The sequence below is a fragment of the Netta rufina genome, assembly GCF_964035555.1.
Source record: "Netta rufina genome assembly, chromosome: 27".
Taxonomy (NCBI): Eukaryota; Metazoa; Chordata; class Aves; order Anseriformes; family Anatidae; genus Netta; species Netta rufina.
This window is the reverse complement of record NC_140151.1, coordinates 4,452,574-4,479,297: the sequence shown is the minus strand read 5'-3', so window position 1 is coordinate 4,479,297 and position 26,724 is coordinate 4,452,574. Positions and strand designations below refer to the sequence as shown.

Genomic DNA, 26,724 nt, shown 5'->3' with positions numbered 1-26,724 from the left:
GGACAGAGTTTGGGGACAAGGGATGGGTTTTGCGGACAGATGGGGTCTGGGGTGACTCCCAGCACTGGGGGGGGGCCGTGACCCCCTCCCCATCCCCCAGAGCCCCCGGGCACCCCTGGGGCCACCCAGGTACGAGGCCACCGTCACCAGGGGGGGGACCACACGGTGTCAGTGGGGTCCCCCAAATTGGGGACGGCCCCCCCAGGACGATGCCAGCGGGGTTGGGGCCCCCCCCTCATTAACCACGGTCCTAATGAGCCCCCCCTCATTAACCACGGCACAGCTGCAGGCACTAATGACCCTGGGTGGGCACTGCCCCCATTGGGGGGGTGGGATTGGGGGCTTATAGGGCCGCAGCCCCCCCCCCGGCCCTATAAGTGTGGAGCGGGGGGGCCCTGGGGGTCATTTGGGAACCTGCTGAGAGCTTGGGGTGAGGCTTCCTCTGCTTGGGGGGGCCCTAAATGGGCTGGGGGGGGGGATCCTATAGGTTTGGGGGGGTCAAATAATTTGGGGGGGGGGCTGTGGGATGTTTTCCCAAGCGGGACCCCCCCAAAAACATCTCCTTGTGCGCCCCCAGGGCGCGATGTCCACGACCGGCAGCACCGACAGCAAGTCCGAGAAGCCCATGGCCCTCATCTGGGGTGAGCCCCCCCCGCCCCATAACACCCCAAAATGGGGCCGAGCCCGTGGGGGGGGGGCTCCCACTGACCCCCCCCCATTATTTATAGGGTGCGAGCTGAGCAGAGAGCGGGCGTCCTACACCTTCCAGGCCCCCCAGGAGTGGCACTGCGAGCAGCAGCTGGCCCTGCGCACAGTAGGTGCCCCCCTCCCCTATTAAATACCCCCCCCCCACAGCCGGATTTGGGGTTTTTTGGTGTTTTTTTTTTTTGGGGGGGGGATGCTCTGGGGGGGCTCTTCGTGACCCCACAGGTCTGCCTGGGGGAGAAGGCTCGCGACGAGTTCCACGTGCTGGAGATCGTGCCCCCCACCCCCGAGGACGCCCCCGTGCCCATCGCCACCCTCAAGCCCTCGGTGCTGCCCATGGTGAGCACCCAAGGGTGTGTGTGTGTGTGGGGGGGGGGGCTGCCCCCTAAACCACCCCCCCCCCCCATAAGACCCTATAAAGTCTGGGGTGGTGTTTTTTGGGTTTTTTTCTTGCCACCCTGCTGTCTTCCAGGCCACCCTGGGGGGCGTGGAGCTGACCCCCCCCGTCACCTTCCACCTGCGCGCGGGCTCCGGCCCCGTCTACATCAGCGGGCAGCACATCTCCCGTAAGTGCCCCCCACCCCAAAAAAAAAAAAACAACACAAAAAACCCCACCCGTGGGTGCTGCAGCCCCCCCCCAGCACCCCCCCGGCTCTCCCCCAGTGATGCCCGACCTGTCCTGGGAGGAAGAGGAGGAAGAGGAGGAGGAGGAGGAGGAGGAAGGTGATGAAGAGGAGGAGCCCCCCAAGCCCCAAGGTGCCAAAAGGGGCAACGCCGCCAAGGTACGGGGGGGCCCCAAAACTTTAGGGGGGGGGGGCGCTGTGACCCTAAAATTGCACAATTTCCCCTTTTTTATTGAAGGGGGGGGGAGAGTTTTGGGGTCTGTAAGTCCCCCCCCAAGATATGGGCAAGGGGGGGGGGGCCCAAAATTGCACAATTTCCCCTTTTTTCTTGGAGGGGGGGGAGTTTTGGGGTCTGTGAGCCCCCCTCCCCCCCAGCCCCGCTGTCCATATTCCCATTTTTTTCTCCCCTAGAAGAGGAGGCTGGAGAAGGAGGACGAGCAGTGAGTATGGGGTTTGGGGGGGGGGGGGGGGTAATAGGGTGGGGGGCACGGACCCCTCACCGCAGCCCCCCCCCCACCTCGTTTCCCCCGAGCAGGAACAGCGCCGCCCCCCAGGAGCCCCCTCCCAGCAAGGTAAGGGGGTGGCCAACCCTGGGGGGGGGCAAAAAAAAACAAAAATGGGGGTTGGGGGGGGGCTGGGGGCTCCCCCCCCCACACTCAGCCCCTTCCCCATCCCCTATAGGGGCGAGGAGGCGGCCGGGGCAAAAAGGCAGCGGCAAAGAAGTGACCCCCAGGTAAGGGGGGGGGGGGGGGGTTGGGGACCCCTGTGTGCCCCCCCCAGTCCCATTTGGGGGGGTTCAGGTGGTCCCCGGAGGGGGGGGGGTGCCCGTTTTTAATTTTTTTCCCCTTTTTTTTGCAGGGTTTGGTGCAGGAGAGGCTGGAAACCTGCGGTTTTTGGTGCCCCCCCCCCCCAAAAAAAGAATAAAGGATGTGGTTTTGCAGCCCTGGCTCTCCGTGCTGGGATGGGGGGGGGGGTTGTGGGGCTGTGTCCCCCCCCCCATACCCCAATAGGGTCCTTCCCCACAACCTGGGGGTCCCTTTTGGGGTGGGGGGGGGCACCAAGAGCCGGGTGAATGGGGACAAAGGGGGATTATTGAGCAGCGGGGGGGGGATTGGAACCATTGACCTGGCCTGGGAGGTGAGAAAACACCGGGGGGGGGGGGGTTAATTGGGGTCATTAGCGCTAATTGAGCCCCCCCCAAAACCCCTCTGCGGTGCTGCCCCTGCTCTTTGGGGAAACTGAGGCAGGAGGGGGGGGGAGCAGTTCCTACAGGACCCCCCCCTTTTGGTGTGTGACCCCCCCCCTGGGACCCCCCCCCCAGGGGGTGTTTATTGGCACTTGGCACCCCCTCGGCACAGCAAATGGAGCATGGAGGGGGGGGGGGGGCGCATCCCCTGCCCCCTGTAGGGACCCGATACCCGACCCCACAGGCATTTGGGGGGGGGAAATCTCATCCAGCCCTTCCATAGGGTGGGATTTGGGGCTGGGGGGGGCTCGAAAGGCCCCCCCGGTGTGGAGCCAGCTGTGTTAAAAACCCCTCGCGGTGATTTTTTCCCCCGAGGGGGGCACCTTTTGGGAAGCCGGGTGCCAAAAAGCATCCTAAAGGTGAGCGCATCCCCCCCCTCCTTCCCTGTCCCGCCCCCCCCCCAAGGCCTGGCTGAGTTGGGGGGGGCCTCTTCCCACCCCCCAGACCCTATTTAATGCCCCAAAATCACCCCCCCACCCCCCCCTTCTCTCCATCTCCTCCCCTTCCCCATGGGGCTTGGACACCCCGAGCCCGCTCAGCCTCCCCCTTCCTCCTCCTCCTCCTCTTCCTCCTCCTCCTCTCCCCCCCCCCCCAGGCCCCCATCCTCCTTCCCTCTTAGCCCCCCCCGACCCCCCCAGGGGAGGCTCAGCCCCTCTCCACGGCCCCCCCCCCCACCTTTAAAACCCTCCAGGAGAGGGGAGCAGGGGCTGCGCGGGGGCGCACGGCTCCGGGTGCCGCCCTGCTTTTTGGGGCTGGAGAGGGGGGGGGGGGGAAAAAGGGGGAGCCAGCCCTTTTCCCCTATTATCAGCCCCCCCACAGCCCCCCCCCAGCAGATGCCAGCGAGGCAGGAGCTGCCCCCCAAATGGGAGGCTGATGGGGTGGGACGAGGCGAGGAGCTGAGCCCATGCCCCCAACCCCGCGCCCTGGGCAGGGTCTCGGGGGGCACCCGAGCGAGGAGAGGGGGGCCACGGGCACCCCCCCGGCGGGGTCGTGGTGAGATTTGAGGGTGGCAGCTCAGCTCCCTGCCTTCCTTTCATGCCCTCACCTGGGGGGGGGGGGTTTTGGCCAGCACCATGCAGCCCCTCCGCCTGCAGAACCTCTCCATGTAAGCGGCCGCGCTCCGGGTGCCTCGGGGTTGGTTTCACCCGGCAAAAATTTCGAAATTTCGCCTCCAAAAAACCCCGAGCGAGCCCCTGCTCCTCTCCCTTTTTCCTTTTTTTTTTCCTCTTTTCTCCCGCCGCAGATGCTTCCAGCTCCTGATGTTCTCCTGTCAGACCCAGGTAGGTCGCCGAGCAGCCTCTCCCCAAAAACCCCGTCGCAGCCCGGCTCGCCCCTGGGTCCCTCTTAGCCATGACTTGGGATGCTGTTAATTAATTTGGCTGTTAATTAATTTGGCTCGTTTGGGGGATTTTCCTCACGGGTGGGTGGCAGGGGCCAGCCCCGGGGCAGGGCAGCGATGCTGGAGGGTGCCCACGGGGTTGGGGTCACCCATGGGTGCCCGGCGCCTTCCCCATGTCCCCAAGGCGAGCCCATTGGGGAGCCCCCCCCTTGTTCAGGGGGTGCATTTCTTGCCCCCCAGGCCGGATTTTGCCCTCAATGCCATCAGAGGGGGTTAACGGGGTGCTGGGGGGGGGGTCCAAGGCTCGGTGCCCCCCTCCCCTTCTCCCCCTTTCCCCCTCCCGGGCTGCGCCGTCCCTTTTTGTGCGCTTCTGAAGGGCCGCGGCTATTAAAATGCACTGTTCCATATCAGCACCCTCTGCTCCCCAGCCCCAACAAAACCACCCCCCGGCAGCCTTAAATACGTGCTCGGGACCTTTTTTTTCCTTCCTTTTTATTTTTTTTCCCTTCCTTTTTATTTTTTCCCCAAGGTAACTGCTTTTTTTCTTTGAAAACGAGAGGGGAAGGGAAGGGAAGCGCCTTTGATGGAGAGGGCCCCCCCCCCCCAGCTCACCACCACCTCCCCGGCCACCCCCAAAGTGTTTTTAAAGTGGATCCCGGCAGGAAATGAGCCCCCGAGGTGCCCACGAAGGTGGTGGGGAGCTGGGGGTCCTGTCTGGCCTGGGGGGGGGCAGCAGAGCCCCCACGGTCCCACTGAGTGCAGGGTGCGGAGCTGGGTCCTGGGTGCGCTCACAGAGCGGGCAGCACCCCAAAACGTGTGGCTGTGCCCCATTTATATCCAATAACCCTTTATTTGGGGGGGTTATGCCACCCCATAGGCACAAACCGTGATCCTATTTGGGGTCCATGCTGTGTTTTATCCCCCCGGCACTGTGGGAACAGCTCAGTCCCCAGGTCCTGGGACATGTGGATGGTCCTGGGGCGCTTTGCTCTGGGGGCTGAGCACTGACCCTGCATCCGAACCCATCCTCAGCACCCTCCGGGGTGCAGGGGGTGCTCCATGGGGCGGAGATGTCGGTGGGTGCCTGTAGGGTCAGGACACAGCCAGGAGCTTGGTCCCATCCCCGAGGCAGGCTGTGCACCGTGGAGAGCATCCTCCCTGCGTCCTCCTTGTGCGGGTGCCAGGAGAGCTCCCTGCCTCTCCCTGCTCCTGAAACACCTTCTCGGGGGTCTCAGCACCCCCAAAAAAACCCCATCCAGGCTGGAGCTGCCCGCAAGACCCCCAAACAGGCCACAGCGGGCTCACCCCGTGCCGCCAGCGCTCCCACCAGGTCCCCCCCCTCTTCTCCATCCCCTTGCCGTGGGCTGTCCGAAACAAATTGATTTTATTTTTTTTCCCTTTGTATCGTAAACAAAGGGGGAGAATCACCCGTCTCCTAATTTTAACCAGTACGTGAGGGACCAGGGGGCCGTGAGCGACCAGCTGAGCCGGCGGCAGGTCAGGGAGTACCAGCTCTACAGCCGGACCAGCGGCAAGCACGTGCAGGTCACCGGCAAGCGCATCACCGCCACCGCCGAGGACGGCAACAAATTCGGTAAGGAGCCCGCTGCCAGCCCCCCCGGGGTGATTTGGGGGCAAGGTGGGTGCCTGTCCGGGGACAGAAGCGCTTGTGGGGTGTCGGGGAAGGGCCGGGGAGGTGGGCGCTGCAGCTGGGTGCTGGTTTTATAACCCCAAAAATGAGCGAGCGCCCATGGGAACGCGGCTCCAAATCGGCTGGTTCTGACCTTAAAACTTCCAAATCCATGTGTTTCTGTTCAATATCGTGCAGCAAAAAACCTAAATATCAGGTTTATGGCTATCTTGTGGCAAATAAATGGATCCAGCACCTGAAATATTGATGGGTGGAGGGCAGCGGGCAGAGCCCCTCCAGCCCCGGCACCATCCCCTGGGGGTTTTATGGGGGTCCCCAGCCCCGTCGCAGCCCCGCCAGGTCCCTGCCACCTTCCAAGGGCTTTCCCTAAATTCTCCCTGCCTGCTCACACTCGGGACCCGTTGGGGTTGTGGGTTTTGGTGTCGGCTCCCAGCCACCTCAGGGGGAGACAATGAGGACGAGGATAATTAACCCGCCGTGCGCTGGGCTTGGTCTGGCCCTGGAAAACCCCATTGAATCCCCGACAATGAAATGGGGGGGGGGCTGGAAAGGGGCCGCTGCTCTCCACGGGGCTTTCATCAAACGCCCGGTTTGCCTCTGCTGGCTTTTAACAAAAGCCCTTTTTTAGCATCATGTCCTGGGGAGCAGCCCACGGTGTGCCCCGTGCCGGGGGGCTCGGGCACGAGGGGTGGCGAGGGATTGAGGGACGGGGGGGGAGCGAAACGGGGACGGGGAGAAAGGGTTTTTGGTGTCCCCTCGGGCACAGGGATGGGGATTTTTGGGGTGCAGGTGCTTTGCAGCCCCGGCGGGACACCTCCTGGTGCTTTTCTCCTCGCAGCCAAGCTGATCGTGGAGACGGACACCTTCGGCAGCCGCGTGCGCATCAAGGGAGCCGAGAGCGAGCAGTACATCTGCATGAGCAAACGGGGCAAGCTGGTGGGGAAAGTGAGTCCGGGCGGGGAGGTGGCAGCCTTATCCCCTCTCCCCTCCATCCCCAGAGCTCACGGCCCTTTTTTTTTCTTCTTTTTTTTTTTCCCCTCGAGCAGCCCAACGGCAAGAGCAAAGACTGCGTCTTCACCGAGATCGTGCTGGAGAACAACTACACGGCCTTCCGCAACGCCCGCTACGAGGGCTGGTACATGGCCTTCACCCGCAAGGGCCGGCCCCGCAGAGCCTCCCGCAGCCGCCAGAACCAGCGGGAAGCCCACTTCATCAAGCGGCTGTACCGGGGGCAGCTGCCCTTCCCCAACGCCGAGCGGCAGAAGCAGTTCGAGTTCGTGGGCGAGGACGAGCCCACGCGCCGCACCCGGCGCACCCGCACCCCCACGTAGCGCCCCCGCCGCCCTCCTCATCCTCCTCTTCCTCCTTGTGGACTTTTCTCCTTCTCACGCACCCCCAAGCACTGTTTTCTCCCCACTTCTCTCTATTTTTGGCGTAAAGATGCTCTATTTTTGTACTCGGGTGGCTGTGGGTGCGGTGACCCCCTGCCGCACCCCAAATTCACCGCCCCGTGCCTCTGCCCATCACCCTTTCTGGCTGGGGTGTCTGCCCCCCCCCTTATTTTTATTTTTTTTTTTTTAGGGACTTCTCCCCATGCCACCAAGCCCCCAGCCACGTCTGTGACCCCATCCTGCTGCTGGGGGGATGCTGAGGCCACCCCCAGCCCTGAGGCTGTGACCCGGCTGTCACCCTGCGAGGTGACCGTGGTGACCGGGGGTCCCGCACCGTGCCAGTCCATCTGTCCGTCCCCAAAAGCTCTTGGAGGGGTGCTGGGCACCCAGACCTGGTGGCCAGCACTTGTACCCCGTGGCCACGAGGTCTTGGGGTTATTTATTGTGGGGGGACCCCGTGCCCCTCTCCTGGCCACCGCGGTGGCACCGGGGGGGTGCCGGCAGCACCGGGCAGCGCGTAGGTGCCTGTGGATGCAGGCAGCAAAAACCTTTTAGACTTAATTTTTTATTATCAGTCGTGTTTTTTACGAGCTCTGCTGTTTCCTTTGAGTCGGTTTTAGGCCTAAACGCTTAGATTTTGGAGTTGAGGTGTGTGTAACGGAGGAAGCCCCGAGGCAAATAAAAGCAGCGTCTAGACGGACCCGGCCTCGGTGAGTTTTTTTTTTTTTTCCTTCCAGCCTGGCCCCAGCACAAGCGGGGGCTTTGCTCCCCTTGGCACGGGGGCACCCAGCTCTCCGTGCCCCAAACCATGTGCCCTGATGCTTGGGGACATCCCGCGTGTCCCCACACAGCACCACGGTGGCACCTGGCACATCCCCGTGCCCAAATTCCCCACGGAGCAGCATCACCTCGGCACAGAGCCCAATTTTGGGGCCGTCTGTCCCCCCCGCAGCCCCCAGCCCGTGCCGTGCCCTCTCCCCATAATTACTTTTACCTCTCACAATGCCCCGGCCGGCCGGCGGGGAGGATGTAATCCCTTAACCACCCCTTAACCACATCTCCCAGCCCCTACAAAGCCCCGCGAGCGTAATGCGGGCGCATGGAGGGGGGCGCGGGGAGAAAATTATAACAGTTTGAGTTCAATGGAGCTTTAAAAGCAGGGGAGAAATGCAACACCCAGCAATTAGGGCCGAACAATGCGCCTGGCGCTGCCTGCCCAGGTGTGTTGGGTAGGAATTAGCCGGGCGGCCGGTTTAATTTTTTTCTTCCCCTCCCCGTTTCCTTCGCCCCCCCAGCCCCGGCTCCTTGTTTCCGCAGGAATTCGAGACCTTCTTGAAAGGAGAGGGCTTTGAGAAAGGGGCCGAGCTGTCTGTACCCTCCCTGCCCCCGCCGCCCCCTCCCCAATTTAGCCCAAGCTTCAAAGGTAGAGGAGTTCCCTTTGTGTAATCTCCGCTTTTAATTTTTCCCCGTCCCTTTTTCTCCCCTTCTCCTCTCCTTCCCGAGCCCTTCCTCTCCTTTCTTTCAGGGTTTTTTTTTTTTCCCCCCTTCCTCCCCTCTCTTTCTTCTCGACCTCCCGGGATAGAAAGGGCTCGGAAGGGTGAGTCCTTTTTAATTATGGCCGGGGAAGAAGAAAAAAAAAAACAAACCCACACTGGGTTTTCTTTCTTGTTTTTTGAGGTGAGACCCGGGGCGGGGGGCGGAGGTGGAGAAAGTGCACTGGAGGATGTCTCGCCAACCCCCTGCCTTCCCCAAGCCTTTGCCATCCCCTGCGCTCAGTTAGGGGGTGATGGGGGAATTTGGGGCCCCCCCCGACACCCCAAACCCAGCCTGCTGTCACCCCCATCCCAATCCCCACCCCGCTGCGCCCAGCACCCAGGGGTGCCCCTCTCCAACCCCAACCCCTTGGGGCACGGCTTGGCTTCGGGGTCACGGCGTGGCCGCCCCATGGAAGGGCCACGGAGGGGAGCATCCCCTTGGCCAACCCGGCTCCCGTGAGGCCGAAGGCGGCTCCTGCACATCCTCCTCCATCGCTGGGGCTGCGGAGGGAGGCGGTCGCTGTAGCAACGCGCCGTGCGGCGCAGGGAGGGGATGCTCGGCGCAGGCATGGCTCCCGGCGGACGGGCGAACCTGCCTGCGGCGGGCCGGGGGCTCCCTTGAAGGTAGGGCCCTGCTCTCCTCTTGCCCACCCCGTAAACCCCCCCCCCTTTAAACCCATCCCAGCCCCCCGCAGAGCTGGCGGTGAAGGACACGGCGCGGTGACCCCGCGGGGGCTCTCCGGAGCGTGGCCGCGCGTGGTTCTCGGTGGGTGCGTGGTGCTCAGGGGGGGCAGGAAAGGGGCATTTCCAGCCTGCTCCCCGGCACCCTTGGGTGCTGGGCGTGCTGCTGCGGGAGCCGCAGCCAGATCGGGTGCCCTGGGTGCCGGAGGCTGGCGGCGAGCAGCCGCTGCGCTGCCTTCATGCTTGAGAAACTGGGTTAGCGCCGGGGGGGGGGCGGCTGCAGCCTCGGCCAGCGACGGGCACGGCCCCAGGGGGACCTCCAGGATGGGGCAGGTCGGCATCCTGCGGCTGGGACCGGGAGGATTTGGCCTCCGAATTATGCCGGCCTTGGCACCCAAGGGTGCGTGCATGCCCCCACCCTCTGTGCGCAGCCCCCCCCCGGTGTGCGTATCCCCCCGGTGTGCGCATCCAGCCCCCCCCCGTGAGCGCATCCAGATGGTTTCTGGGGAGCCAGGAGGGAAACTGAGGCAGCAAGCAGCTCCGTGCGTGCCTGGGGGGAGAGCACCCAGCAGCGGAGGCCCCGTCTCCAGGCAGCTCTCCCACACACAGCCGGGAATAGCTGCCGGCTTCCTGCACCGCCGGCACGGGTTCTGCGCCCCCCCAGGGCTGGGTTCTCCCTCCCCACCACCCCAAAATTTCCCTGCTGGAGGGCAGGAGGAGGCCGCAGCCTCCCCGCCCTGCCCCGGCACACCCTGCGGTGCTGGGCCAGCCTCAGCGCTCAGCGCCAGGGCTGGGGGCTCGATGGTGCCCCCCTGGGAATTGGGGTGCGGAGGGGAGCGGCTCTGCCCCGGTGCTGGGCTCCCCTCAGAGGTCAGGGTTTGATTATTTTTTTTTTTTTTGGCAGGTGCTCAGCACCTCCCCGTGCCCTGCTGAGCACCCTCAGCCCCGGAGCTGTGTTTCCAAGAGGTTCTCCTCCCATTAACGGGGGTGCCACCCTCGGACCCCCCCCCCCAGCTTTGGGGCAGGATCCGCGGACGCGTTCCTAGCGCACCACCCGCTGCACCACGCGGTGCTCAGCATTGGGATCAAGGGGGGGCAAAACCTTTTAGCTGGGGGTGCTGCTTTGCACGGGGGGGGGGTTCCAGGACCCCCCCAGCTCGCTCCTGCCGGCGAACGGGGCCGCGCAGGCCGGGTCCCTCTGCGCTTTCCTCCCTCTTTGTGCCGGGGAAGCGTTGGGCGCGCGAGCGAGCGCCAATAGTGCTTCGTCATGATGCCGGCTAATTCTCCTCTTGTTCCGAAAGGGACTGAGCCAGCAGCAGAGGTGGGGAGCGGCATCGGGTGCCCCCCCCCCCCCCCCCGCCTCCTTTAACCCACCCACGCACCCACCCCGGGTGCTGAGCTCCCCCTTATCAGCGCCCCGGGGGCTGCTCGGCCGCCGCCTGCGCTGCCCGATAGCGGCGGGCGCTCGGATGCGAGCCCCGGTGCCGTGCTTCGGCCTCGGCAGGAGGAGGAGGAGGAGGAGGCCAGGGGGTCCCCACCCCCCTGGAGGGAAGCATGAGGTGGCCCCAGCCCTAGGTGAGTGCCCCCCCCGGCTGTGGGGACGAAGGGAAGGGGGAGATTGGGGTCGGGACCCTCTCCGGGGGGGGGCTGCGTTGCGCAGGGTCGGCGGCCACCGCCCGTGGGTTCCCCGTCGCTGCTCCCCGCTCGCCCTCCCCAACGTTGAGGGGGGGGGGGGTCCTAAAGGGTGGGGGCAGCCCAAAATTTCATCCCCCTTCTTCTCCTGGGGGGCTGCAGCCCTGCCCTGTGTCCCGTGCCCGTTTGGGGCAGAGCTGCCCTTGCCGGGGGGCTCTTGGGGACAGGAGGGCGGTGACGTGGGGACGCGGGGGGGGGCGGCTCTCCCCAGGGGTGCACCTGATTTATCCCACGGTCCCCCCCCCAAAACACCCCCATAGCAGGGGTTTTGGGGACAGGGGACGTCCCAGTCCCTCCCTGGGGACAGCAGCGTTGGCACCGCGTCCCCCGAGGGAGGAGGAGCCTGGGCGCTCCCGGCCCCACCTGTGGAGTGAGTTTGGGGGGGTCTCAGCCCTGTAGGGTTTATTTTTTTGGGGGGGGGACACCACTGATCCCCTGCTCCCAGGAGTGCTGGGTGCGATGGGGTCGATGCTCTGGGGGTCTCGTTGTGGTTTTGGGGCGCGCCCTGAGATTTGGCACCCCCCCGGCCCCGCGGTGGCTCCCGTTTGGGGCACCCCAACCCCGCTATGGGGCCGTGGGCGTGCGGGGTCGGTGGTCAGGCAGGGCTAAACCCGGTAAAACCAGGGCCACCAGCTGCCACCTCGCCCCCGGGGAGCCCCCGGCCACATTTTGGGCAGGTGCCACGCTGTGGTGGCATCGGGGTCCCCATGGCACCTGGTGCACGGTGTCCCATGGGGCTGGGAGGTTTTGGGGTTCACTGGGGGGGCCGTGGGCATCTCCCAGACCCCGCTGGGTCCCCGGCGGCCCCTCCGCGTGCGGGATGAGCAGGCTAATCCCATCCTAATCCCAGATTACGTGCCACGTGAGCCACAGCGGGCTGCGGGGTGGCCATCGGAGCACTGTGGGGCGGGGGGGGAGCACCGGACCCCAAAAAAAAAAACGAGGGTTTTGGGGGCTTTTGGGCAGGTGCCGCGCATCCGGGATTAAAAAACAGCGGCTGGGTTGGGATTTTGGGGTGGGTAGGTGAGGTTTGGGCCCAGATCGGGGAGAAATTTTTCTGTGCCCCGGGGGGGGGGACAGAAAGGGCGAGAAGCAGGACGCAGGAACCGGACACCGCGCGCCCCGTGCGCCCCGTGCCCGATCGAGTTGCGGGGAGGACGCTCGGGGCCTCGCCGTCAGCCGGGTGCTTGTGAGCAGGGGAGGAAGAAGAGGAGGAAGAGGAGGAGGAGGAGGAGGAGGCTGGGTTGGGCTGGGAAACGCCGGAGCTGTTCCCAGGAACCGGCTGTTCGGGGAACTTGTGACCCCCCCGGGTGTCCCCCCCCCGTCTCCGCGCATGGATAGGGCAGGGGGCCTGCACCCGCTGCTCTGGGGAGGGAAGGGCAGCGAGGAAAGGAGGAGGAGGAGGGCGAGGGGAGGAAGGCTGGGGGTCCCTCGTTGCTCCCCGCACCCCTGGTTAGGGGTTTTTTGGTGTTGTTTTTTTTTTTTTTGGGGGGGGGGGGGGGCCGTGCAGCCTGGCCTTTCGCCCGGCCCCGCGCGCTGATGGCTTTGGCGGCTGTGAAAAGTCAAATCCGGATTTCCTCGGGGCGGGGTGGGAGGGGGGTCTGTGGGGGGGGGGGGGGGGGGGGGGGGGGAACCGACCTCTCCACGCCCCCCCCCCCACAGCCCAGGGGCTGGGTTACACTTTGGGGGGGGTCTCCCACACCCCATCCATCCATCTGTCCGTCCATCCATCCCTCTTCCTCTCCCCATTCCAGGTACCCACGGGGGGGGGGCTCACTGCATGTCCCCCCCCCACCCCGCACACCCTATTCCTGGCTCTTGGCCCCCAAAATCCCCCGGCGGCACCGTCCCCGAGCCGCCCTTATCTCGGGGAGCCGCGAGGGTGCTGTGGGGCGGTGGCCCCCACCCTGCCCACAGCCGATAAACTGCCCCCCCCCATGTCCCTTAATCTAACCGGGGGGGGCTGCCCCGTCTCCCCCCCCAGCCCCTCTCTGGGGTTTGTTTTCCTTTTTCCTCCCCAGCATCCGCAGCCACCCCGCACCCACCCTTCCTCTGCCTCCTGTTATTTGCCGGCTCATCCATCTGCTCGCCCCCCCCCCTCGGACCCCCCCCAGCAGCTCCTGGGGGGTCCCACGCGTGTCCCCTCCTCTCGCCACTGCACCCGTGGGGTCCCCAAAAAGGGTTGGGGGGGGGTTGGGGGGTTGTGCTGGAGGAACAAACCCTCCCTGGCTCGGAGGATGGAAAGTGTGAGCTCACGGGGGGCGCGGGGGGGGCCAGCACAAAGCCGCCTTGTGCCGTGCCCGGCCACGCTCCGGGGGTGCCAACAGCACCGGGCCCCCAGCCCCCAGGGTGCCCCCGAGCTGCTGGGCTGGGGGCGAGCAGATCTGACCCCCCCCCCGGTGCCAAAATAGGGGATGATTTTTATGGGGTGACCTCCAAAGGGGCTTTTTGGGGAGGCTCCGGACCCCTTTATGGCAGCTCGACCCCCCCCCCAAGGAGCTAGGGGATGTCACATTTCCCCCTTCCCCATTTTTACTGGGGTTGGGGTCCCTGGGGGGGGGGGCTGGGGGTGGTTGGCACCCCCCAACCCCATGCCCCGAGGGGGGATTTGGGGAGGTTTTGGGGAGGTTTGGGGTGCTGCGCCGGCACGGGGTTTGATTTATTTTTATTTTCCAGGTGCTCCCCGCTCTGAAAGGAGAAGTTGGGAGGCAAAAAAAAAAAAAAAAAAGGGAATTTTCTCCTTTGTCCAGGGGCTTTGTGGGTTTTGTTTTTTTTTTTTTTTTTTTAAAAAAAAACCCTTTCGGGGCTTTTCCAGCCGGGGGGTTGAGGGCAGGGGCTGGGCGCAGTGCGCGTCCCGCTGCTGCTGGAGCCTTCTGGGGGACAAAAGCCCTCCCGGCCCTCGTGCCCTCGGCTTTCAGCCCTCGTCAGCAGCCACCCGGCCACGGGGCAGGGGCCAGCCACGGCTTTAGGGTGACAGGGCTGGGAGCTGCACCACTGCCACCCTATAAGCCCCTTTTGGGGTCCCTTTGGGTTCCTCGGGGTCCCCTGGGGTCCCTTTGGGGTCCCTCGGGGTCCCTCGGGGTGGGTTCTGCCCCTGGTTCAGGGGTTGGGGAAGGTGCCCAGGGGTTTCTCGGCGAGCCCCCAGCGCCAGGGATCGATCCCAAAATTGGGGAGCCCCCAACCCTGCCCCCCTCACCCCCCCCCTCCCCATTTCGCCCTCACAGAGGCAGCCCCCGAGCCCCCAGCCCGGCGTTGGCACCCAGAGGGATGCGGAGCCACAGAGGTGAGTGGGGGGGCCCCAATCCCCCCCCCCTTAACCCCAAACAGACCCGGAACTTTTCGTGTCCCCCCCCCAGGGTGGGTGGCGCCTCGCCCCGGGGTGCGCGTGCCCACCTTTTGGGGGGGGGTCCCCAAAATTTCTGCTCTTGCTCCCCCCCCATCACAGGACCCTGTGACTGACCCGGCCCCTCCAGTGCGCAGCTGAATGGAAAGACTGCAGAAGGTAAAGGGGGGGGGACAGGGGGCTTTGGGGGGGGAGTGCCGGAATTTGGGGACCCCCCTGGGGCTGCCTTCCTCCCCTGCCTTCCTCCTCCTCCTCTTCCTCCTCCTCCCGACCTGGCAGCACCATCTAGTGGCAACGTGTCCCCGTCCCCTCCCAAGCGTCCCCAAACCCTAAACCTAAAAATTGGGGGCGAGGAGACCCCCCCCCAGGGCCCACCCAGGAATCCCCCATCCCCTGGGGGCATCTCCCCTCTTTTTTTGTTTTTTTTTTGGGGGTGCCCTCGTGCCACGACCCCGCTGCAGCCCGGAGCCCTCCCCATGTGCCCAAAATTTGGGGTTGCCAAAACCCCAGCTCCCAAATCTACCATCCCAAATCCCAGATCCGAAATCTATCATCCCAGATCTGTCATCCCAATCCCAAATAATCCTAAATCATCCTAAATAATCCCAAATAAATTCCCAATCCCTTCCAGCAACCGCTGACCTCCCCTGGGAGCGTCTGCTCCTCGCGCGGCTCCAGCGTCCCGGGCTCGCCCTCCAGCATCGTGGTAAGAGCTCATTCCCCAAACACCGCTGGAAAAACACCCCCAAATTCCCCTCCCGCACCCAAAATCGCTGTTTTTCGCCTCTTTTTTTCCCAGGCCAAAATGGACAACGAGGTGCTGGGCTACAAGGACCTGGCCGCCATCCCCAAGGACAAGGCCATCCTGGACATCGAGCGCCCCGACCTGATGATCTACGAGCCCCACTTCACCTACTCCCTGATGGAGCACGTGGAGCTGCCCCGCAGCCGGGAGGTGAGGGGGGGGGGACAAAAATCCCCCCCCCCAGGGATTTGGGGGGTCCCTGGCTGTGGGATTAACCCTTTTTTTTTTTTTTTTTTTTGCCCCCCCCCCCACAGCGCTCGCTGTCTCCCAAATCCATCTCTCCTCCTCCGTCCCCCGAGGTGAGTGCGCCAGGGGGGGGGATTTGCGCACGAGGGGGTGACGCCGAGCGCCGAGCCCACCCCCCAAAATTTCGCCCCCCCACCCCTTCACGACCCCCCCCCCCCCCCCCAGGTCATCCGGGAGTGGTTGGAGAGCCGGACCCCGGCGGCACCTCGCAGCCCCCCCCCCCCGGCCGGCCGCCAGCACCCCCCGCAGCAGCGTCCAGCACTTCCACCGGCCCGGTACGCACCTTAAAACCCCCCCCCAAATCCCATAAATCCCATTGCCCCCCCCCAAACTGGGAGAACTGGGCAAACCAGGGGTGGGCGAGGACCTTCTGGGGGGGGGCTAACCCTGCCCTTCCCCGTGCAGAGACCGACACCACGGAGCTCAACATCTACAAGAAGCCCCCGATTTACCGGCAGAAAGGTGAGCGCGGCGCACGGCACCGGGGACCCCCCCCCCTTTTAATTATCTCCCCCCTTTTAATTATCAACCCCGTGTGCCCCCCCCAGAACCCCACAGCGGCCCCCACCACGGCAAGCACCTGATAGAGGATCTGATCATCGAGTCGTCCAAATTCCCCGCCGCGCAGCCCCCCGACCCCAACCAGCCTGCCAAAATCGAGACCGACTACTGGCCGTGCCCCCCGTCCCTGGCTGTCGTGGGTAGGCGCTGGGGTGGTTTTTTCCCCCCAAAAAAAACCCCACAAACCCCCCCCACCTCTCTGGGGGTGTTGTGTCGGGGTTGGGGCTGGACTAAAATCCTCCTTTTTTCCCCCAGAAACGGAGTGGAGGAGGAGGATGGCCTCCAAGAGAGGGGAGGAGGAGGAGGAGGATCTGACGGAGGAGATGAAGAGCCTGCGGGAGCTCCAGCGGCAGGAGCTGAGCAAGGTGAGGGGGAGGGCACCGAGGGGGTCCGGGGGGGGCGCTGGGGAGGTGCCAGCCTTGACCCCCCCGCGTGTCCCTTGTCCCCCCCCCCAGGTCACCTCCAACCTGGGGAAGCTGATCCTGAAGGAGGAGATGGAGAAATCGCTGCCCATCCGCAGGAAAACCCGCTCGCTGCCGGACCGGACGCCCTTCCACACGTGTATGTGGGGCAGGACGACCCCCAGTGGCTCTGTCCACCCCCCCAGTCCCTTCCCAGTAACCCCCCAGTCCCCTCCCAGTACTCCCAGTCCCCTCCCAGTACTCCCAGTCCTGACCTCCCGCTCTCTCCCAGCGCTGCACACCGGCAGCTACAAGAGCTCCTCGCTGCCCGCCTCCGGCCGCAGCACCCTGACCCGGGTGAGTGGAGCCTGGGGGGGGGCTCCCCGTGGTTGTGGGGGGGTCTTAGGGTGGCGGTGGCACCCCCCTGACGCTGTCCCCTCGTGTCCCCTCCTGTCCCCTGCCAGCTGCAGTCGGCGGAGTTCAGCTCGGGGAGCAGCGAGAAGGGGAGCCCGGGTGAGCGCCGCGTGGTTATGGGGGGGGGCGCATTTGGGGACATGGGGGGGACACCTTTTGGGGACAGGGGGACAGCTTTGGGGATGGGGGGACATCCCTTGGGGGCAGGGGGGGGACATCCCTTGGGGACAGGGGGACATTTCTGGGGTTGAAGGGGGGACATCCCTGGGGATGTGGGGACGTTCTTGGGGACATTTTGGGGAGGGGGGACACCCCTAGGGACAGGGGGGGGTAGTTCCTGGGGACATGGAGGGACATCCCTGGGGACAAGGGGACATCTTTGGGGATGGGGGGGACATCCCTGGGGTTGAAGGGGTGACATCCATGGGGATGGGGGGGGACATCCCTGGGGACATGGGGACATCCCTGGGGACATGGGGACATTTTTGGGGATGGGGGGACACCCCTAGGGACGGGGGGGGGGTCGTTCCTGGGGGCAAGGGGACACCTCTGGGGACCAGGAAACATCTTTGGGGACAGGGGGACACCCCTGGGCATGGGGAGGACACCCCTGGGGACAAGGGGGACACCCCTGGGGACATCCTCGGGCCCGGGGGGGGTCACCTGTTGGGGGGGGGGGACAGCCAGGGGGGTGCTGAGCCCCCTCCCCTCTTTTGCAGGCGTGCAGGTGAGCGCCCAGCCGGCTGCCAGCGCCCAGAGGGTGACGTATGGAGGGGGGGGGACACATGGGGACACCTCGGAGGGGCTGGGGGGGTGGGATGAAGGTGCGGGGGGGGCGGCTGGTGTCTATTTTTTATTTTTTTTTGGGGGGGGGGGGGGGTTGTGAGGATGATGATGGTGCCGCCTTCGTCCCCGCAGAACGGGCAGCGCGAGCGCGGGCGCATGGACAGAGGCAACTCCCTGCCCAGCATGCTGGAGCAAAAGGTGAGGGGGCTTTGGGGGGGGGGGGGGGCGGTGGGCTTCAGGGGGGGGGCACCAGGCTCTGTGTGTATTGGGGGGGGGGTCTCACGGCTTTTTTTTCCCCCCCCCCCCATCCCAGATTTACCCCTACGAGATGCTGATGGTGACCAACAGAGGCCGCGTCAAGCTGCCCCCCGGCGTGGACAGGACCAGGCTGGAGGTAAGGGGCTGCACCTGGGGGGGGCAGACAATATTTTGGGGGGGGGTCTTGACACATTCTGACCCCCCCCCATCCTGCAGAGGCACCTCTCCCCCGAGGATTTCCTGCGGGTCTTCGAGATGCCCCCCGAGGAGTTCGGCAAGCTGGCCCTGTGGAAGCGCAACGAGCTGAAGAAGAAAGCCTTCCTCTTCTGACCCCCCCCCCCGGCGCCACGACCCCCCCCCCAGCCGGTTTTTAGCACCCCCCCACACCCCTCACAGCCCCCCCCCCCCCCAGCCCCCTACCGTTTTGCAGGGGGCTCAGCCTTGTGCCCCCCCCCCACACACACACACCTCTCCGGGACCCCCCCCCCTCTGTGCCCAACTTGCAGTGAGCTGATGGGGCTGGGGGCACGGTTCTGCGGGGGTGGGGGGGGAGGAATTTGCCCCCATCTCGCCCCCCCCCAGGCATGCTGATGGGGGTGGCACCCCCTCCATGGGCTCAGCACCCCCCCCGTGCCCCCCCCCCAGGGATGGGGAGCGCCTGCAGCATGTGGCTCATGGTGGGGGTGTCCCCCCCCAGGCTCATTTTACCCCCCCCAGACTCATTTTACCCCCCCCACCCTGGTGTCCCCCCCCCCCCCGTGCACCACGACCACTCGTACACTGCCAAAACCTGCCTGGCACCCAGCTGGGGGGGTGAGGGGGGGGGGGCACGGATGGGGGTAAAATTGGGGAGGGGGGGCAAAAAGATGGGGCTAGAAAATTCGGGGGGGGGCTCAGCAGGGCTGGGGGGGGGGGCAGCTCCTGAGCTTGGGGGGTGTGTGTGTGTGAGTGCAGATGCCCTTTTTTTGGGGGGGGGGTGAAATAGGGAAATGGGGGGGGAAATTGGGGGGGGGTCGCAGCAGGGCACTGGGTGCTGCCCCCCTGTGCAGCGCCCCCCCCCACAGCACCTTCCTCAGACACAATTTTTTGGGGGCAGAGCCCCCCCCCCGCCCCCCCCCCTCTCCCTATGCCCCCCCCCCCCCGTTTCCAGCCGCTGCCCCCCCCCCGCTGGGGCCGCTCCGAATGTAAATTTTGGGGGAAAAACCCCGCCAATTGCGCACCGGGCCCCGCGCTGCCTTTCACCATTCCCTTGCACACCCCCCTCCAGGAGTACAAATCCGGGATTTTCACCCCGGGGGGGGGTCGGGGGGGTGGGGGGGGTCTCTGGGATTTAATTCCGGCCCCCCCCGCCCCCCCCCCCGCCCCGTGCCGGTGCGCGTTGTTGCTTCCGATTAAAGGTGACCTGGCTTTACTCCTGGGCTGCTTCCCTCCCCAGCCCTGCAGGCGGCGGTGCTGCGCTTATTTTTAATTTTTTTTTTTGGGGGGGGACTTCTCCGCCTTCCCCCCCCCTCGGTTCCGAGGCGTTTTGGGTCCCCGGGGCGGGTGCGAGCCCGGCCGGGTGCGCGCAACCCCGGCCCCGGGCGCGCGATGTGAGCGCTGCGCGCACCATGGCGCGGCACGGAGGTACCGTGGAGGGGGGGGGGGGGGGGACCCGAAATTTGGGGGTGTGGAACGGGAATGGGGGGGGGGGGAAATCTGGGGGGTGCAAGTATTGGGGGGGAGAAGGTGGGGGGTGGGAAATGGGGGGGGTGGGAACCGTGGGGGTGCAAAGGTGGGGGGGGGAAAATTGGGGACCGTGGGGGCGCAAAGGTGGGGGGGTAAAATCGGGGGGGTGCAAATCCAGGGGGGGTGAAGCTGGGGGGGGGTGCGAACCTTGGGGGTGCATCCCGGGGGGGTGGGGTTGCAAAACTGGGGGTGCATCCCGGGGGGGGGGAACTGGGGGGGTGTAAGCCAGGGGGGTGCAAACCTGGGGGTACAAAAATAAGGGGTGCGGATCTGGGGGGTGCAAACTTGGGGGGGCAAATGTGGGGGGGGCAAAACGTGGGGGGGGGAAGCTGGGGGTGCAAAACTGGGGGGGGGGCACAAAGCTGGGGGTGTGTGAAGCTGGGGAGGGGGGCGAGCTTGCGAAGAGGTAACGGAGAGGGCAGAGGCTGTGCGGGGTGCCAAAAGGGTGCAGCAGGGCGGGGGGGGGGGGTCCTCGGGCGTGGGGGGGTCCCTGTGTGTGTGGGGGGGGGGGGTCCAGGGAATGGGGGTGTCCCGGGGGGGGGTGGGTGCATGCAAAGTGGGGTTCAGGGGGTGGGGGCGTAGGGAAAGGGGGGGCGTTTTGGAAAGGGGGTTGCTGGGCACAGGGAGGGTGCCTGGGGCCGTGGGGGGGGCGCTGGGGAGGGGAGGGGGCGAGGGGGTGCCTGTTTTGGGGAGGGGGGGGTGCACGGGGGGGGGGGGGGAAATTGGGGTGCCCCTAAGCGGGGCCGGCTGCTCCCTCCGTGGGCTTCTTTCCCCCAAGTTTTGGGGGCTCAGCAGCGGGGGGGGGGGTGGGACAGGGACCCCCCCACACCCTGGAGCCGTGTCCCTGAGCCCCCCCCCCCCCGGCACGGGGTCACGCTGCGGCTGGGAGCAGCTCCAGGCTGAGTCACCCGCCCCGTGCTTGGCCGGAGCCTCCACGCTCCCTGGGGTGCTCCGGGGCTGCTGCTCCCCCCCAAAACCCCCCCCCCCTCAAAACCCCCCCACGCCCCTCGTGAGGGTCCAGACCTCATCCTTTGGGTGGCATCCGTTGGGTGACCCTTCCTCCTCCTCCTCCTCCTCCTCCTCCTCCTCCTCTTCCTCCTCGGGGATGCCAGCGGGCGCAGGGCGCAGTGCTGGGAGACAGCTCCGTGTTTTGGGGGGGTTCTCCTTCCCCCCACGCCCCCCCCCAAGACACCGAGGAGGCTGCTTTTTGCCTCCGCTGCCTCCCCCCAACCCCAGGAGGTGGAATTTGGCACGGGGGGGGGGCACCACCGAGGGCAGCCCCCCCCCCCCCAAACCCCTGCCCGCCGTGCACCCGAGGGCGCGCCGGGCACGGCACCCTCGGAAAGCCGGGGGGCACCAGGGGGTGGGGGTGATGATGATGAGGAGGGGGGGGTGAGGGAGCAGAGGAAGGTCCGGGGGGGTGGAGGACGAGGCTGGAGGCTGGGGGGAGCGAGTGGCCGGAGATGTCATGGCCCAGGAATTCGGCCTTGGGTGGAGGAGAGGAGAAAAGGGAGGGAGAGGGAGAGCCAGGCACACCGGGCACCCTGCCCTTCCCCAACCCCGGCCTCCCCCCCCCCTCTCCTCCTCCTCCTCCTCCTCCATCCCCCAGCACCCCGGGGAGCTCCCAGCTCCGTCCCCCCCCACTTTCCCCCCCCAGTTTCCAGGGCGATCCAGATGTTTGGGCCCGGCTCCGGCATTGCTCAGCCTCGCTGCCCTGCCAGATGTTTCCTCTCCCCCCCCCCCCCACCCAAACCAATCCTTCCCCGGGCAGGGGACACCGGGCTCCCCGGCTATGGGACGAGGCCAGAAGGGGAGGACGGGGCCCCCCCATGCCCGTGCCTCCACGGGGGGCTTCTCCCACATCCCCCACACCCGGCTGCCTCCTTCCCTGGGGGGCTGCTGCCCTCTGTGGGGCTGCGTCGCACCCAGACAAAGCCCCCAGGGATGGGCGCATGGCACGGGGGTGCCGGGGGGCACCACGGGGGCGCAAAGTCCCGGCTTCTGGGGGGATCCCAGAGCAGGAGGAGGCTTGGAGCTGGGGGGGGGAGGCAAAGGGGGGAGGCCGGGCAGGCCCCGAGCCAGGCTGTGGTGGGTTTCGCCAGCGGCTCTGCGGTGCTCAGTCCCAGCGGGGAGCACAGCCCGGAGGAGACGGCCGCAAACTGCTTCCAGAGGCACTTTAGGGGAAGGGGCTGGGGGCTGGAGCTGGAGGGGGGGGCAGCTGCAGCTGGAGGGCTTGGGGTTCGGGATGTGGAGCTGACGGGAGGCAGCTTTTGGGGGCTGGGGGGGTCCTCTCCTTGCGCTCCGGCCAGGGCGAGAAGGCGTAAAGCAGCCCCTTGTCCTGTAGGGTGCCCCCACCCCGGCACGGGCTGGGGGTCCCGGCGCTGATCCCGCTGCTCCCTGCCCTCCCCAGCCCCCGGAGGGGATTTTGGGGCATGCCCTGAGGAGCCTTCATCAGCCTCCTCCTCTTCCTCAGCCCCCTGGGGTGCTGCTCTCCCCTCGCCCGCCCTGGAACAACCCCGCTGTGTGCCGGCACAGAGGGGGCCTTCAGCACCCGTCCCCCTCCCCTGGGGGCCATCAATAGGGGAATTGTGCCGAGTGGGGGGGCACAGCCGGTGGCAGGGGGCACGAAATCACCACTGGCACGTCCCCGACCCCGTCCCTGTCCCCCCCCCCAGACCTGGACAGGCTCCTGTGCGACCTGCGCTCCTTCCTGCTCATCCTGGACCGCGAGAGCCTCAGCGCCGAGGCCAGAGCCAAGAAGAAGTCGGTGGCCGAGCTCCTGCGGCGGCTGCAGAGCCCCCAGTGTGAGCGCAGGGTTTTGGGGAGGGGGGGGGGTGCCAGGGCCCCGGGGAGGGGGGCAGAGGCTGTGACTTGGCTCTTCCCCCCCCCTCGCAGCAGAGGATGCAGAGTACATGAGCATGCGCTGCCTCTCGCCCTCCTCGGGACCCCCCCAGGGCCGGGATAATTCGGGTGAGTCCGACCCAAGCCCTGCGCCCCCCCCCGAGTCATGCACGGCCCCATTTGGGGGTCCCGGATCCTCGCTGCCCCCCCCCGTGTAATCCTTTTCTGTGTCCCCCCCCCTCCTCTCCAAGGAACCAGGACGCAGGATGCACGGGGAGGGAGAGCGTGCGAGCGCCGCCTGGGCAACACCCAGAGCCCCCATGGTGGGGTACGGACGGGGGGGGGCAAAAGGGGGGGCGTGGGGGGCTCCAGAGGGGACAGGGGGAGCCGGGGGGGCGTCCCCGTGCTGCAACCTCGCTCGTACGGGGCTGGGGGGCAGCTCTGGGGAGGGTGGCACACGAGCCCCCCACCCACTTTTTGGGCAATCTTTTGGGCACCCACCGACCTTTTGGGCACCCACCCATTTTTTGGGCACCCACGCATCTTTTAGACACCCACCCATTTTTTGGGCCCCCCGGGGCCAAGCAGCACCCCCCCAGCACCCTCCTTCCCCCCCCCCACCCCAGAGCACCTCACCGAGCACCTCTCCATCCCCACCGCCCGACGACTCCTACGAGGACACCGAACCCTTCGGCCCCGGGGGGCACGGTGGCGGCTCCGGTGAGCACCCGACACCCCCTCCCCTGCCCCCCCCAGCCCACCAAGTGCCCCCAGCACCCTCACGAGACCCCCCCCTTGGGCTCGCAGGCGGCGCCGACACCGACAGCAGCCACTACGAGTCCTACGGGGAGGACGAGGACGGTGCGCCCCTGCCCGACCGTGCCCAGGACCGTGCCCACTACCTCCGGCGACCACCGGCCAGCGGCCCCCCCCTTCCAACCGAGCCCCCCGGCCGCCCCGAGGCTCAGCTCTGCGGCTTCCTCTGGAGGAAACGCTGGCTGGGGCGCTGGGCCAAGCAGCTTTTCATCGTCCGCGAGCACGCGCTGCTGGTGCGAGGCAGGAAATTTGGGGCGCACGGGGCGAGCCAGGGGGTCCCCGTGTTCCCCGCGCCATGGGTGACCCCCGCCGTGTATCCAACCCCCCCCCCAGGGTTTCAGGCGTGCCGCAGACCCCCAGCCCGTGCTGGAGCTGGAGCTGAGGGGCTGCCGGGTGGCCTCCAAGGGCACGGGGAGCAAGAAGCTGCCGCGGGCGCTGAAGGTGACGGGGCCGGCGGGCGAGGCGCTGGTCATCGGCTTCCCGAGCCGGCAGCAGGCGGAGGACTGGAGGAAGGTTTGGAGGTGTCGCAGCCTGGCAGAGCTCTGCGCGGGCAGGGTTTGGGGCTGGGGGGTAAGGGGCAGGGGGAGGAAGGGGGGTGCAGCCCTGCGGGGGGGTGTGATGGGTTGGGGGGTGTCGTGACTGTCCCTGGTTCCTGTCCCATTCCCAGTTCCCACCACGTTCCCAGCCCCAGTCCCATCTCCAGCTCCCATTCCATTCCCAGTTCCCGTCCCATTCCCAGCTCCTGTCCTATCCCCAGTTCCCATCCCATTTCCAGTTCCCATCCCATTTCCAGTTCCCGTTCCATTCCCAGTTCCAGTCCCATTCCCAGTTCCCATCCCATCCCCGGCTCCTGTCCCATCCCCATTTCCTATCCCATTCCCAGTTCCCATCCCCATCTCCCATCCCATCCCCAGCTCCCGTCCCAGTTCCTCTCCCATTCCCAGTTCCCATCCCACCCCCAACCCCAGGTCCAATCCCATCCCAATCCCATCCCCATCTCCCGTGCTATTCCCAGCTCCTGTCCCAGTTCCTGTCCCATTCCCAGTTTCCATCCCATCCCATCCCATCCCCATATCCCACCCCCATCCCCATTTCCCATCCCAATCCCGTTCCCAGCTCCCATCCCAGTTCCTGTCCCATCCCATCCCAATCCCAATCCCATCCCCACCCCCGTGTGCAGGGGCTGCAGCCCCCTCCCTGTCCCCTCTCCAGGTGATCGAGGAGGTCAGCAGCAACTCCCCCAGCGGGCTGGCACCCCACAGCCCCCCAGCATCGCCCCCCAGCAGGGTGAGCCACTCATTTCCCCCCGGGAAACCACAAACACCCCAAAACCCCACCCCGCTGCCCCCATCGGGACATGCTGGGGGAGTTTTAGGGTGGGGACGGGGTGCCCAGACCCCATGGGGATGGGGCTCCCCCCCTCTCCACCCCCAGGCGCTCCGGCTGGGCTCGAAGGAGGAAGAGGAGCAGGAGGAAGCATCCCACAACCCCAGAGAGGACCCTAAAGGAGGTGAGGTGCCCCCGGGGGTGTCCCCGAGCAGCGCCACGTCCCCAGGACCCTGCTGCTAATATTATGGGGTGGGGGGAGGGGGTGATCCCACAGGCTTCCTGGCGCTGCGGCTGCGCGGGCACTGGCGGCGGCTGTGGTGCACGGTGCAGGGGGCCCTGCACAGGTTCCCGGAGGAAAACGGGGGGGGGGCTCCTGGCCCCGTCTGCGCCCTGCTGCTGGACGGCTGCGAGGTCACCCCCGGCCCCCCCGGGGGCTCCCCCCGGCGCCTCCAAATCCGCGTGGCTCAGCGGGGCCGGGAGCTCGCCCTGCTGCAGGTGAGCGGCCCCCCCTTTGGCACCCTAGGGTGCTCCCCAAAAAAAAATAATTGGGGAGGGGGGCACCCCCTGCCTGCATCCCCTCTGCCCCACGCCAGGCCCGCTCGGAGGAGCAGAGGGAGGCTTGGCTGAAAACCCTGCGGGCCAGGGGAGGACGGGGGGGGGGCCGCTGCCAGCCCCCAGGAGGAGCCCCCCAGGCTGGGAGACGGAGCAGGGTGAGGAGATTTCGGATGGAGCACGACCGCTGCTGCCCCGGGGGGATTAATTAATTAGGAATTAATTAAGCCCCCTCCCCTCCTTCTCTCCTGCTTGCAGCGGGTTGCTGCTGCGCCGCTTCCCGACCCCCAACGCCTACATGGACGACCCCTCCGGGCACCCCAACACGGAGAGGCTGGTAACCAGCCCAGAGCCCTCAGCCCCCCAAAATGGGGTCGGGGAGAGGGGGCCAGGCCCCCGCTGGCTCCTCAGCCACCAATTTTTCTTGTTTTTTCCCTCGGCAGCAGCAGAGCTTGGACGGAGCCGCGCACAGGCAGCGCCGGAGACCCGCGTCCGCACTGCCCGCCGGCGCCTGCAGCAGCCCCGTGCCCTCGCAGGGAGGTGAGAAGGGGCTGGATGGGGTGGGAAGGATTTGGGAAGCAGCAGGATTTGGCCCCAGCTGGCTTCAAACACCCTCCGTGGTCCCTCGCCTTGGGGTGCTGGGTGGTTTGGTGCCGCGCCGTGCTCCCTCCAGCTTTCCTCCTTCCCCCAGCGCCAGCTCGCAGCAGGGATTTCTCCCCAGCCCAGCGCACCCTGACGCTGCCCGAGAGGAAAGGGGCTCGGGAAGGTTTGGATTTCCTCATCGGTAGGACCCCCGGGGGGCTCCGCTGGGGCACCCGACCCCAAATTGGGGTCGCGCCCGTGCCCGGCAGCGCCCCGCTGTCCCCGCAGGGAGGAGGAGAGCGCTCCCCAAGCTGGAGGAGAAGGTGGGGCAGCTGGAGAGGGCTTGCAGGGGGAAGAGCAGGCTGAAAGCTGGCTCCGAGATGAACCTGCTGGCCATCGGCAAGTCCCTGAGGGGCCACATCGCCGCCACCGCCAGCTCGGCTGCCTCCGAGGTGGGGGGACCCTGGGGCAGGGGGGACACGGGTGGGCCACGGCGGGGGTCCCTGGGGAGGGCAGGGGCTCCGTGCACTGCTCGGAGGGGTGGTTTTGGGGAGCAGATAGCCCCTTTTTGGCTCTCCCAGCTCGGTTTTCCCAGCAGGGCTCCTTCCTCTCCCCGCTCCTGAGGCGCACGGCGTCCGCCCGCAGCGCCCTGAAGCGCTCGCCCTCGGCGGGCGTCGTGGAGAAGGGAAAAGTCCTCCAGCAGAAAAAGGTACGGGGCGGGCAGAATTAAGGTGATGAGGGCACAACGACAGCGCTGGGACCTTTTTGGGGGGGCCCAGCACCTTTGGGGTGACCCCCTCGTGTTTCGGGACCTCGCAGGAGTGGGAGATGAAGGCTGCGAAGTGAGCGGCACCGGGGCAGCCCCCGCCACGCCGGGCACCTCGCAGCCCAACCTCGTGCTGCACGTGGATCGTGCAGGACCAGCCGGTTCTTTAGCCACCAGTATCGATGCCGCACCTACCCCCGCCTAGCCGTTTTTGATCCCTTTTTATATCGATTTTATATCTCCGCACACGCAAACTCGCCAAAAGTGGGGCTGCAGCGTCTCCGCTGCGGCCGGGGCGCAGATTTTTCCCAGTTTGCAGCCTCTGCTGTGGGTCTGGTCCAAACTGGGCCCCCCAATTTCCCCCCCAGGGACCCCTTCTCGCACGGGTGAACCCCAGGACCGAGCAACGGGGGGGCCACGGAGCACAGGGGGGGCT

General features: G+C 66.4%; 4 protein-coding genes across 4 annotated transcripts; all 4 read left to right on the top strand.

Moving 5' to 3' along the window:
* Positions 1 to 13: 13 nt before the first annotated feature.
* NPM2 (nucleophosmin/nucleoplasmin 2) lies at positions 14 to 2,252 on the top strand (the record flags this gene model as incomplete). The annotated part of the gene is made up of 9 exons (XM_084302357.1): positions 14 to 129; positions 578 to 641; positions 729 to 814; positions 931 to 1,044; positions 1,178 to 1,271; positions 1,369 to 1,487; positions 1,740 to 1,768; positions 2,010 to 2,061; positions 2,187 to 2,252. The coding sequence occupies exons 2-9, from the start codon at positions 584 to 586 to the stop codon at positions 2,250 to 2,252; spliced, it is 618 nt and encodes a 205-aa protein (XP_084158483.1). The 5' UTR covers positions 14 to 129; positions 578 to 583.
* A 1,395-nt stretch (positions 2,253 to 3,647) lies between these two features.
* On the top strand, positions 3,648 to 6,895 carry FGF17 (fibroblast growth factor 17; the record flags this gene model as incomplete). The annotated part of the gene is made up of 5 exons (XM_084302356.1): positions 3,648 to 3,679; positions 3,818 to 3,854; positions 5,363 to 5,507; positions 6,403 to 6,509; positions 6,611 to 6,895. 5 exons carry the CDS (start codon positions 3,648 to 3,650, stop codon positions 6,893 to 6,895), a joined length of 606 nt encoding a protein of 201 aa, XP_084158482.1.
* A 3,656-nt stretch (positions 6,896 to 10,551) lies between these two features.
* Positions 10,552 to 18,454, top strand: DMTN (dematin actin binding protein). Its single transcript, XM_084302234.1, is given in 17 exon segments — positions 10,552 to 10,746; positions 14,088 to 14,146; positions 14,309 to 14,365; positions 14,838 to 14,912; positions 15,006 to 15,161; positions 15,266 to 15,310; positions 15,423 to 15,461; positions 15,463 to 15,532; positions 15,663 to 15,719; positions 15,806 to 15,958; positions 16,074 to 16,183; positions 16,274 to 16,379; positions 16,512 to 16,576; positions 16,684 to 16,743; positions 17,561 to 17,617; positions 17,733 to 17,813; positions 17,894 to 18,454. Coding segments are annotated over 15 exon segments (1,206 nt in total). The 5' UTR covers positions 10,552 to 10,746; positions 14,088 to 14,146; positions 14,309 to 14,347; the 3' UTR covers positions 18,008 to 18,454.
* A 793-nt stretch (positions 18,455 to 19,247) lies between these two features.
* Positions 19,248 to 26,501, top strand: LOC311219336 (actin filament-associated protein 1-like 2). Its single transcript, XM_084302435.1, is given in 18 exon segments — positions 19,248 to 19,300; positions 22,078 to 22,206; positions 22,298 to 22,372; positions 22,495 to 22,571; positions 22,870 to 22,963; positions 23,051 to 23,292; positions 23,393 to 23,572; positions 24,272 to 24,346; positions 24,494 to 24,569; positions 24,663 to 24,883; positions 24,982 to 25,038; positions 25,040 to 25,098; positions 25,169 to 25,277; positions 25,384 to 25,480; positions 25,632 to 25,724; positions 25,811 to 25,974; positions 26,121 to 26,231; positions 26,342 to 26,501. Coding segments are annotated over 18 exon segments (1,902 nt in total). The 5' UTR covers positions 19,248 to 19,284; the 3' UTR covers positions 26,369 to 26,501.
* The last annotated feature ends 223 nt before the right edge of the window (positions 26,502 to 26,724 follow it).